The sequence below is a fragment of the Limulus polyphemus genome, unplaced genomic scaffold (assembly GCF_000517525.1).
Source record: "Limulus polyphemus unplaced genomic scaffold, Limulus_polyphemus-2.1.2 Scaffold3222, whole genome shotgun sequence".
Classification (NCBI taxonomy): Eukaryota; Metazoa; Arthropoda; class Merostomata; order Xiphosura; family Limulidae; genus Limulus; species Limulus polyphemus.
In genome coordinates, this window is record NW_013668832.1 from 37,360 (window position 1) to 51,073 (window position 13,714).

The 13,714-nt window shown below is 32.2% G+C and overlaps 1 protein-coding gene across 2 annotated transcripts in view; it reads right to left on the reverse strand.

Moving 5' to 3' along the window:
• LOC106468920 (FAD synthase-like) overlaps window positions 1-13,714 on the reverse strand; it is a 48,541-nt gene that overhangs the window by 26,486 nt on the left and 8,341 nt on the right. For both annotated transcript variants that reach the window (XM_022397325.1, XM_022397326.1), the window contains 3 exons: window positions 11,162-11,285; window positions 9,169-9,284; window positions 3,634-3,774 (listed from right to left, as the gene is read on the reverse strand). In XM_022397325.1, coding sequence (XP_022253033.1) covers window positions 3,634-3,774; window positions 9,169-9,284; window positions 11,162-11,285 — 381 coding nt within the window. The remainder of the gene's footprint in view (window positions 1-3,633; window positions 3,775-9,168; window positions 9,285-11,161; window positions 11,286-13,714) is intronic.

The following is a 13,714-nucleotide window of genomic DNA, read 5'->3' on the forward strand; positions in this document are numbered from 1 at the left end:
GTAAAATTGGATGCAGTTTAAAACGTCCTATGTATGAGATTATATACGGTACTAAATGACTTCCCAACATTTCTAAGACACTCTACTCATAATACAGTAATAATGTAGTAACATTGCATGCAGTTATGTATTTCACTAATGTAGTAATGATAATGTAAACCGGCTGTGCTTTGCCGTTTGCGTTGTGGGGGAAGCTGAGGCAGTCAGCCAATAGCAGCCCAGCCCATTGTTCGATGAAGACGTCAATAGATAAAAACTGCTCAAGAGAGTAAATACAGACATACCCTCGAAAAGCGCTTTTAGTCTCTATGACCTACAAAAACCCAGTTTACCGAGCATTCGTTTTTATGACGTTATGACGCTAGCCCGGTAGACCGTCATACGATGCGATAGGGTTAAGAAGCCTAACCCGCGAATATGCGGGGCCGCGAATGGGGAACCGCGAACAGGTGAGGGTATACTGTATATTATTGTAGATAATTATTTACAAACCACACACAGGTTGAATTTTCTCATTTCAATCAAATAAAGTTAACTATTTTTTCTTTAACTAACACTTCAAGACATTTTAAGTGTAATTCGAAGCCTTGAAAAAAACTGTTCATATAATTTTTTTCAATTTAAATAAATGACGACTAACTGATTTGATACTAGCCTTGTAGTACCATCACAGTGAACAAAGTTTAGACATTGTTGGCTTAGATGAAACAACATATAAATTCTATAAACAAAATATTTAAAAAATAAACAGTAATAGCTTTATTATCTGGTAGATGCCAGACCTATGCAGAGCCAAAAATTATGCAGAAATTATAGTTATGAAAGTGCTTCCCTTAAAATATTTTACAGGAAAAATGTTGACACCTTATTAATGTTCTAAAGTATAGCATTTATACATCATTTAAAAGAATAAGAGTTTTAAACAATAATAAAAAGCCTTAAACTGTAAAAAAAAAATATTAATACAATATTTCAAATGTGAATCACAGTACAGTTAGCTAACAATTGAAGCTTGCCAGCAAGAAAGAACATAAACAAAGCCACAGCAGTAACACTAAATTACAATAAACATTTGTCTTGGGGAATAATGAAATTTCCAGTTACAAGAGCCTCCTGGATACAATATTTCAAATGTGAATCACAGTACAGTTAGCTAACAACTGAAGCTTGCCAGCAAGAAAGAGCATAAACAAAGCCACAGCAGTAACACTAAATTACAATAAACATTTGTCTTGGGGAATAATGAAATTTCCAGTTACAAGAGCCTCCTGGACACAATATTTCAAATGTGAATCACAGTACAGTTAGTTAACAACTGAAGCTTGCCAGCAAGAAAGAGCATAAACAAAGCCACAGCAGTGACACTAAATTACCATAAACATTTGTCTTGGGGAATAATGAAATTTCCAGTTACAAGAGCCTCCTGGATACAATATTTCAAATGTGAATCACAGTACAGTTAGCTAACAACTGAAGCTTGCCAGCAAGAAAGAGCATAAACAAAGCCACAGCAGTATCACTAAATTACCATAAACATTTGTCTTGGGGAATAATGAAATTTCCAGTTACAAGAGCCTTCTGGATACAAAGATGCCGAATAACAAAGCTTTTACTGTAGTCATATTCTTAGGTATAAAACATCTCCACATCGGTTTTATGTAGCAAAAACTTTTTTCATGTTGAATTAATACCAGATAAATATCATATCTGACCAAAATAGTTTTTTACTATATATTTCTAGCTTTTCTGAAACTTAACTAAGCTTTTTTGCAGAAATGAGTGAAAGTAAAATTTTAAGTAATTTTGACTGTCAGAAATACAGTAATTATAAGTCCTTAAGTTTAACTGTTTTGTTACTGATAAATGGGAATTATAGGTGGATTAATAAAATAAAAAATTACAGCATAATTGCCAAAATATTATTGAATTTATAATTTTGATTATCTAACAACGAATTTATCAAAATATATTATTTTGAATATCAAGATGAAATCAACAATCTTTTTAAATGTGAAGTTACTATCTTCTTTAACTCTTTAAACCCACAATTTTTTCCGCATTCAGCCGGAATTATTTACATGGTGTCCTAATAAAATTACCAATCTACTTATAAAATATGGATAATAACATGGTTTGGAATAGTTTTCAGCCAAAGAGACATAAATGTTATTGGATGCTGTTTTTGGCTGAATGCTGGCAGCACCTGCTCGGGTTTAAGAACATAACTCTAGAATTACCAATAGGGTTTACATGGATTCACTGGCTTTTTAAACACATTTTATTAATTATTTATGCAGCAAACTACTTGCGAGTCCACGACATTGTTAGTTACAGGTTCATTACTGAAACAAGTCACAGAAAAATTGTAAACAAAAAATATACTATAGATATTTCAATTACTCCCACTAATTAGTGCTGGGGTTCCCAATGTAATTTACATAGAAAATCAGCTTAATGAGTTTTTTGTTGTAATAGACAAAAACATAAAATTACTAAATACGATGTAATGCATGAATCCCATGGTAGTGAACAATACAAAAATTTGAGTGTGAGGTAAAGTTTGAAGAGATTTGTTGAAATAGTCATGAGTCACAGCAATTTTGTATTTCACTGTTATAAAGAATTTCTGATGGCATTTACTACTGAGCTTTAAGATAAAATGGCTTGATTTTAAAGAGGAAAAATTACTTGTATTTTTAAAGCCATCTGTTAAGTGCAACACAACAAATACTAATTTAGTAATGTCTAATATTTTACATGGATGTGAGAATAGACGGGTGTAGAGGGTAAGGCCACAGTAATTCGCTGAGGAAGTGATATATATATATATATATACTACATGAAACCTTCGGGTTGTATGATGTTCAGCACTCACAACTTCAAAATCATTCCTACATTTATGTTTTTTTACAATGAAAAGGAAATGGTATTTTATTAAATGAAAACAAAAATTGGTGATGGAAGTAAGAACGAACAAAATTCAATTAAATTATACTGTATTTTTCAACAAAAGGTTTCATTTAAACAATATTACTATTAGTAAGAACCTGTAAGCTATTACTAAGTACAATAATTTACTTGTACATGTTCAGTACAGATAAACTTCCTTTGCTCATTCAAAAATACACTAACAGCAACTTTCACAGTAGACAAGTTATGATTTTAATAATTACAAGTTTCAAAACATACTATCACTGAAAACAATGACAAAATTATTCAACAGAAGGAAAACAGCTGAAGCACTACTCATAAAAGTCACCAAACCCAATGCTAAATAAATATCCATGAACAATTCCTCTTTATTTATATTAATATTTCATCCCCCTTATTTTACTGGAAAAAGCTAATTTAATAACACCTACAAAACTTGTCTTCACCATCACAAATCTGTAATATTTTCTGGAATTCAACTCCCTTTTCAAATGAATCTCTTACTCTTTTGACTATGGGTTGAAATGTTGTAATTATTAAAATCAGAACTAGCCTACTGTAAAAGTTGCTTTTATTGTATTTTTGACTTAATTATTCAGTTAAATAACCATTTCTTTGTTCATGTTTCTGTTAAATGATTATCAATTTTGTATGTTAGAGTACAAACTATATAGTTTAGAAAAGGAGATATGAGCATGTTACCTGAAACACGTCAAAAGCACCTTCCAGCAAAGTAGGGACACCGGGAAAGACATAAACGTTCTTTACAGATACCAATGGAAACTTGGTTTGTTTCCCAGTCTTCTTATCTTCACCAAAGTTCAATTTTGCTGATGATGGAATCTAAATGAATGAGATTTGGGGAGAAACTTAATGTATAATAAATAGAAATATCACAGTAATGCTACAAAAAATAATATTAAAAGAAAGAATCAACAGGCAGAGTGAACAAGGCTGAGTGAGTAACAAGCCTACTAACTGCATGGTAGCTGCACTACTAATCCTATAATAAATGTATACATAAGCACATTTACATGCATCTGTTACTGCTCTAAGTGTTGTATTAAGGATAACTGCATTGCAATAACTAAGCTTATAATATTTTACACCTGGATTACTTAATTGTTACTTACAATAGCTTGTTATACTGTGATGTGTTACTGTGGTATATAAAACACACCAAGTATTGGTATTTTCTTGTAAAATTACAGTATATATATATTTTTAATTTATTCTTTATACATGCAGATTTCACATAACATGTGGTAGAGAAAGGCATCTCTTTCTAGCTGCCTTTGTTCCTTTGTTACTCCCAAAGAGATAATACCTGTCTGCCCATGTATGTTCGAGTATTGCTGTAATACTGTTACTTGTGCAAGAACATAAACAGCAGCACTTAAGTCTGAGTTGAGACCTTTTTGGCTTCCATTTCATAGTTCAGTAATTTTACTTTTTTTATGTTGGTTGTCCAAAAAATAATTCCTGATTCTTTCAAAAATGCATTTTAGAACATAAAAATATATCAGACATGATAACAGAACATCCCAAAACTACTATAATTTATGTGGCTTCTAACTAAGCTAAAAGTCATATAAAAATAATTCCACTACTGTTTAAAGCAACAGCTTCAGTCAACACAAGTCAAAATTTTCTTGCAAACTATTGTCTGTAACAGCCCAAACTAAACAAATGAATGCAAGAGGCCCATAAATTTAAAATTGCACTTTCTATTGGTTGTAAACATGTCCATAAAATAAAGAAATATTATTTAGATAAATTCATTCAGGGCTATGATGGAAGAGAGGAGCTTCACTGGGAGTAAATGTATTTATATGTCAGCACTGAGAATGTGGGAGGTTTACATTTTATCTGTCTTGCCAATATCTTTAGTTTCTCATTGGTTGTTAAACTCTAAAACCAATATAAGAGATTAAGAAAATCTAAAAAGTGGAAAACAGAGACAAGTCCTGGGACACAGAGAAATGAAGAGTGAGAATATATTTAAATATTTCCTTTTGAAATTAAAACTTAGATAATATAAAACTTTGAATTACAAACTATGTTTTGATGCCAAGTTTACTGACATACACTGATAAGATTTTAATTAAATTTTGAGTGTAACTCTGTAAGAAGTTTGTGACATGCACATTTTGAACCACTATATCCATTATATACATAGCGTTAAAATGTAGGAAAAACAACATTGTTTTCCATCTTCATGATATGAAGGGTGAAAATCCTGTACTTGCTTGTGGGACTTCTCAATAAGCAAATAATACTGCCTGCAAGTACCAGTCTCAATCACGTGGTTTCTCTTGGCACGTCTTCTTTAGCATGCTCTTTAAAACTCCATTGACTCTCTCACAAAGTCCATGACATTTAGGCTTATATTAACAATTAGGCCTTTCACTCCTATGGCAGTTAACTTTTCTTTTGCCAAACTTCTACTTCCCGATTTTAATTTCTTGTCTGCTCTGTCTGTCTGCTGTTCTCGCTCGTCTCACACTATTTATAATTTATCACTTAATCGTCTGCTCTGTCTGTCTGCTGTTCCCGCTCGTCTCACACTATTTATATATTTATCACTTAATCGTCTGCTCTGTCTGTCTGCTGTTCCCGCTCGTCTCACACTATTCATATATTTATCACTTAATCGTCTGCTTGCCTTCTATAAATCTCTATACCCTTAACATCAGTAAATTTCATGCAACGTTCGATAGCCTCAACATCAATTAATTATAAACACAACTTCCAACAATTGTCTGCTTTTAACTCTCTTATTATAAAAAAACTAATCAATCATAAAATATTCATTCACAAAATAAATTAATCAATAATACCTACACTAAACAGTTTTTTATATCATGATAATTGTAATTGTACAGTATGCTTTAAAGTAATTTATAGCATATAGCAGAGTTATGGTGGATAATTAATCAGATGAACTTGAAAGCAACTGAACTAGTACAAAAAAACTAGTAGAAAAAAAAAGTGAGTAAATTAAACAGAATATAAGAAACTGGAACCTACAGAATAAAAAAACAAAAAGGTATGCCATTATTAGTTTATTGGATGACTTCCTATGGTACCAAAACAGTAGAATACACTTATTAAAAGAGAAGATTCTTAAGGTCGGACAGTGAGGATACTGGAACAAAAGTATATGATTCAGCTAGTAGTGCTATTGGACTAACAGAGACCACAGGTTGACCATTAAAACTACTGGACCAAGAATCTATAAAGGTTTGTCAGTACATGAAGACCTAAGGGACTACCAGAGTCTACAGACTGGCTATTAAAATAACACTGAGCTAGTTGAACCTAGAGATAAACAAGTAGCTTTTACAGGTTGTTCAACTGGAATATTACACTAGCACACCATATGAAACGACCAGTAAGACTAATGGATCAATGGAGCCTACATATTGATCATTTGAATCTATGATTCAACAAGAAGGGTTACTGGATCAGTGAACTCACTGGATCTACCAGATATAGTATTGGACCATTATAGCCTATAGGTCAGTGAGTAGCAATACCACAGTTACTGAGCCGATAGTTCACCGGTGGTTCCAAAAGTTTGGCCAACAAAAACAACAACTGACCAATTATCAGGGTAAATTGGAAACTAAATGTCATTAATTGACCAGAATTTCAAACAAAACTAACAGTATTAAGGAAAGTGATATAATGCACTTTCCCATAACTCTTAAAGACAAAAAATTTTGCTACTTCAAAACCTGGTACTAAATGTTCATTAGAACCAAACCACTATACAAACAGTAAATACATTGGATTCCAGCATTTCATTTTTATTTTTATATAATTTCTGTTCAACTTTCTGAATACCCATTATAAAATTGTGAGAATTTTTTAGTCACTACAAAACTTCAGTAACATATTTTATAAATTGAGATTTCATGCAATTATAAAACTTTGGCAAGTAATAAGCGCTTTCAGACAAATGAAATACTAACAAAGGACTAGAGATGAACCCAGCCAGAAAAAACTTCTTAAATCATAAAAATACATTAAACCTAACTATAAAATTGAATAACAGAGTAAAAAGGGTAAATAATAATCAGATCTGTAAAAGTTGACTCAAAGGACTACAGTAATTAGTAATATTTCTAAGGCAAACACAAACTAATTAATGCACAATCAGATCCAGAATGACAAAATTTCTTACATAATTTTTAAGTACGCTAGTTCTGAAAGTGTACACAATAAAAGTGTGGAGCTAAAAAAACATTTAAATAAAGCCCCATAGTTATGTTCCAGGTCTCCAGATTATTAAAAGTACCAGTTAGATAATATATTGAAAATAGTCACATTAATATGAAGAAGCTAGCCAGTAGTGGTAAATTTCTAGAAAGTTTTGTGCCAGTATTCAGTAGACCTGTATGCCATCCTCAAGAAGCTCATGAAATAAATGCTGTGAGTGGCTCAGGGGCCTTTGATAATAGAGTAAAGGCCCCTCTGGGTAAAAGATAATATCGGCAAAACATAGGAAGCTATTTCATCACTGACTGTTATATGCTTACTATTCTTTAAACATCTACCATGTTTACTGAAAATTTATTAGTAAACTAGAAAACCAATTGATTACACAAAGTTTCTAATTTTAAGTTTCAACCAACGTAACAGATAACCATCAAAATTTGGGTATCACCAAATTAAGCAATAGATCTACATCCACAAAAAAAATACTATTCCTTAGAAGTTTTTAATCATTTATAGAAAGCTGAAGGAGTGATTTACATAAAGGTTAAAAAAATCAGTAATATTAACCTTTTCCAGACCAGATGAGTGTCAATGATATCCTATTAATTTTTTATCCATAAAGTGGAAATACTTTAAAAAATTGTATGAAACTTCATACACACCTTAATAAATAGTATCTAGTTTTGGCTAAAAAAAACTTTAATATAATTTGATATAATATTTTTATCATTCTTAGGTTGTGAAATTTCCCAACCACTTTGTTGTGAGATACTGTTATGGAAAAAAAATATTTAATATTTCCTTTTGCCATAGAATTTAATTCTGTTACATTGTAGATTAGAAATTCCCACTTCATATATCCACTCAGTTGCAATTGGTTTGTTTGTTTGTAATTAAGTATAAAGCTACATGATGGGCTATCTGTGCTCTGCTCACCAAGGGTATCGAAACCCAGATTCTAGCGTTGTAAGTCCACAGTTTCAATTGGACTGATAGTTAATAAAATTTGTTTACATATTTTATTTTGCCAATCATGAACCCACTTCCAACTATAAATCATAACAAACATGACAAAAATTGACAAAGATTTATTGGTGACCTAGGACTTTTCAGAATGGCATCATCATTAACCTTTGTCAAGCTGAATATCATGATTTTTACTAACAATATTCTTTGTCAAGATCACTTTTGAATAAAGTTTCTTTTAAAAAACAATAAGTCCTGTTATTTACATACATTGTTCAAAAACTATCGTTCATAAATCTTCTAATTTCCTATTAGATTACTCTGTTCATCCACGCAGGAACAATGTCTAGTAACTTTCTCGAGAAATCATAAATTACTCTTAAAACCATTTCATTTACCCTACTTTGATATAATACTTTATAACCTGCTCTATCCAATCGCACTTGAATGTTGTCTATTGCTATTTTCAAAGCTGTGCTTCAATAATAATTATTCAGACTACATTCTGTGAGGTCATAAAAAGATGGAAATGAAGGCCTATACTAATGTAACAAAAACACCAACTGAGGAGGAAAATCACATGAGAAACAAGACAAGAGTAAATTTACTCTCAAGGGATGATAATTTCTTTGAAATTTTAACCTATACTTTGGGATGGGTAGAAAAATTCAAAAAGATCTATACAAAAGTGTTGTTTGCAGTTAAGATTCAGAGCTGTGCAGAAAAGATGGTTGTACCATTTTCTTCATTTTTTCTTTGTAAATTAAACAAGTGTTGCAATATGACAGAGTATACACATAAAAGTATTTTTCAGTTAAAAAACTGATGAAATAATTATTATTTTTATTGAAATTCTGAAATATGATGTGTAGCTGTACATCTTAAGGGTGCTCATTAGTTATGATAGGGTTAAAACAAAAGCTTTTACTTGCACCAAATCCATCAAATCATACATGGTTAATTTTTACATAATGTTAATTAACATATGTATACACACAATGTATGTAAATAATACACAGCTTTTTCACAAGTTAGTTTAACACTTACATGGGCAAGCTTCATTGCAGGAGCATGGCACGAAAGGTTTTTCCCAAAATATTCTTTACACAAATTCACCAAGATGGGGTGTGGATAGACTTGCTCATTAAAAGCTGCAGCAACTCCTATTAACAATATATATATATATATATTTTTTAATTTGCATACTCCCACAAGATCATTTTATTACACTTTCATAAAGGATTCTTATAATGATACTCACAGTGGAAAACAAATGGATTGTTCTAAGTTAAAGAAAAATTCAAAAGAAATACTCCTTATTGGACTGATAGAAAATATTTTTTTTTTATTACAAGGTGTTACAATAAGTTTCTTTCTTTCTGCCATCTTGAAACTTGTCTGGTCATAATTTCATTTCTCAGTGAATTACCTATGTTCACAAGATACCCTCTTACATTAAGAAGTGTCAACATGTAGCAACATAAGCAGTAAGACCTTCAACCAACTGCCGAATTTTTCCCTACAGATAATTTTATGAAGGGAGGAATGAGAGGAAATATACCACACTACTGATAGGTGATTACTCTAATTCGATAACAGCTCTAGAACTATACATTTGAATTACAACTTGACTGTGAGTTGGAAAGAAGTTAGCTACCCTACACTCATATAGTAAATAATAAAGAAAAATACTATAAATTAAGCAGGAAACAGTATCCTTTGGAGCAGGAAAAAAAAGAGATGACATATTGAACTATATATTAAAAACATCTAGTTTGGATATCCCAGTATTATGTAAAATCACTGAGGCCTATTCCATCTTGAAATGAAAAACAATCAAAAACTGTTTTAGCCTCAACTGGTTGCCAATATCTTGTTTTTTTTTATGGAAAGAAAATTGGATGAGTAAAATCTTTAAAACTATCAGTCACATTGTCTACAGCTTTGTTTTGTTCATAAGCCTCATGCAAATAGATTAAAGAGACCTCTACAAACTAGACTGGAGGGATGAAAAAATATGTATAAATCAGCAAACAACAAGGCATAGAGACCCAGTGAAGGAGAGTACATAAACTAGAAACAGAAACAAAAAAGCACATACAGGATCATAAGAAAACATTTAGTCACTCGCAGATCCAAACCTCACACAGTATGTGAGAATGATATGATATAGAAATCTCAACAGGCTGTTTGGTTTGGACTAAGCATGTGGAAAACTACAAACAAACCCAGAAATCATATGCAGATGCACAAACTCTTAATCTACCTAGATACAAACCTAAAACATGTATATGCAGGCAGGGGCAACAAGTATAAGAGGCTTGGGAAGGCTAAGTCTTCCCAAATTGGTGAAGAGAGATAGTTCATCTCTGACTGTCCAAAGCGAAATCCCCCATGAACAACTGTCATGGACAAACAAACAGCCTCCCCAAATAAAATGTTCTTTACAGAGCATTTTTCTCACAAACTCAAACATATCATAAAGTATATGTGACAGAATAGTCTACCCAAACAAAAAACTTGCATGCTGTCTATGTATGCAGGCTAGTTTGAATGAAAATTTAAATGGAATAAGTCAGCCAAACTCAAACCAGAATGCCAGGAAAGTATTAAGTCTACCCCCTAAAAAAAAAGCTCAAGGCAAGTATTAGTAATCCTGGATTGCTATGTTCAACTCCTTATGTTTCAGTACTGAATCATTATGAATATCAAAGCAATGCCTGAGCTTTCAATTTTTCTAAACTAATGTCTTAAAAACAGAACATCACATTTATAAGTCAGTATGCTAAGATTCAACTATTTAAAATATGTGAAAAAAGAAGAAAAATAAAAATAGAAGATGAAACCAAACACAATAAACATATTTGATTTTAACTAATACTGACTGGTCATACTCTTTTCGCTGTCTTAGTTGCTGAATATAATTGTGTTTGAAGGTATGCTATGACAATACAAAACAATTTCCACAAGTTTCTAACTTAATGTAAATATTTATCTTTATTCCAAAGTATCACAGTACACTTATTCTAAAATAGTTCACCTTCAAATGTGAGATCATCATGAGTTGGACCAATTCCACCTGATGTGATAACAAATGAGTACTTTTGAGAATGGGTTGCAACTTCTTCTGCTATGGCTTCTATTTCATCTCTTATTACTGAAATCTGAAGAAAATTACTTCTTCAGCATTTAGTAATTTACTCACAGAAATAAATAATGAGGATTAATATATGCCTCTTTAAAAAAATTCAAGAGAGTTGACTCTTATCAAAGTACTGTGTCAGTATGAAACTTTTGTCTAGAATGCTGAAAATCATAATGGTGACTACATAAAAATATTGTATAAGCTTAAATTCTGAAACAACACTTTTAAAATTGTGCCTAGTTTCTGGATATCCTAGTAGAAGTATATATCATAGTTTCAGATACTTTACATAAATATTAAAAGATACAAGTTCATTTTCACATAAAATATTTATGTACCGTAAATATCTTTAGAATTTATTACATAGACTGACATTACAATATATGTTCTATGCAGCATATGTAATAGTTTGAGAAAAATAAACTGTATTAGATAATAATTTACTTTAGTAATAGCTTTCTTTCAAAACATCTTTTACAACAAAAAATAAAAGGAAAATTGAATGGAAAACTGAATGAGACACAACCATAAGGTACAAGACTTTACAATGAGACACAAAATACATTATGCCTAACTTTACAATGAAACACAACCACAGGGTACCAAACTTTACAATGAGACAAACACAGGATGCCAAACTTTACAATGAGACACAACCACATTATGCCCAAATTTACAATGAGACACAAACACGGGATGCCAAACTTTACAATGAGACACAAATATAGGTTGGCAAATTTTACAATGAGACAAATCCCCTAGGAAGTCAAACTTTACAATGAGACACAACCACAGGGTGCCAAACTTTACAATGAGACAACAGTATGATTCTAAACTTTACAATGAGACACAGCCATAGGTTGTCAAATGACATAAGCACAAGTTTATAGCATACAACTATTATTGTTATTATTATTACAAAATCTCTATTTACCAAAAAAAAAGCTTTAACATATAAGAAAATCAAATTAAATGCACCGAAATAATATTCCATGCAAGTATTGGTAAGTACTATGTACCTATTTTTATAGAATTTTAAGAATGCACATATAAAAATCCTGACTAACATATTTTCATAGATACGTTACAGCACACTTACATTTCACATATTACATTTTGTTAGTTCATCTGTTATGAAAATACTGCAGAAAAAAACTATTTCATCAATATTTAGACAGTGCAGAGTATACTACTTACCTACTCAGATATATATATAAAAAACGTAAAAGTTTATAATTAATTTTCTGAAGAGCTAAAACTTCACGTTCTATAAAAAAACCTGAATATTCTAGAACAAATAAGCACGATCAAAAAGGTGCCATATTCTATATTTAAGAAAAAATACTCCAGCAACAGGAGATGTTACAAATAGTCTAAGCAGATTTCATAAAATCATTGAGGTAATTGAATATGAAAGAACAAGAAATTAAAAGTCAAAAGGCTACAAAAAGCAAAAATTTCTATGTAAATAGACCTTCACATGTAATAATGAGGTGTGTAAAGGAATTAAAAACAACTCACCAGTGGGAAATGGCACCCCTTCTGAACTCCTCTTTGCCCTTTGTAATATGTTGCCAAAACATTGGAGGGGTTCCAAAAGAAATACAGAAATACAGAGATGATGGGATCCTCTGGTGCAGAGTGGCTAGGGCATGAGTTCAACCTCAACCAACACCTGGTGGCATCTGGAATTGTACATCAAGTAAGTGGTAGAAAGAGGGTTCTCTAACTTTCACCTTTCCCAATGCTGCCTGGTTTTGAACTGGTGATGAACACCCACCTGGGCTCTTCTCCTTCCTACCATCTGCCAATGTTGGCTTCCAGTGGATCTGGTATTGGTTGTGTTGGAGGTGCACACATGCTGAGACAGGTTCTTGGCATGAGAGCCCCTCTTTCCTGCTGGTAATAATTTTTCATTTTGTCTACTAGTCTGTGGTAGGAGGAAAGTACCCAACCTTACACAAGTGGGAAGTCATGTGTCCCACCAGCTACAACCAAAACCAGACAGTAGGAAGAGAGACCAAAAGTTTGGGGTTGCATCTCCAGTCTAAAACCTGGTGGCATTGGGAATTTATCATCCAGTATGTAGCAGAAGTAGGGTACCAGCCAAACACAGGTGAGGACTTGTGTGGCTAGACCATTTCCAACCAACACCCAATCCACGAAAACCTACATCCAGAGGATTGTAGGAAAGAGGATGTTTCATCCAGAGGGGAAAACTGCAATATATATATATATGGCAGAGTGCTACATCCAACACCTGGTGGCATCTGGAATTGTACATCAGGTCTGCAGTAGGAAGGGGCATCCTGCAATTGAAACCCACAAAATGCTACTGCCCTACTTTCAAACTGAGTGGTATTGCGCACACTGCACAGAATGCCCCATCTCAATGGTGAGCATAAAATGACCTTGTGATGTGTTATTTTGTTTCTTTTTCTACATTTT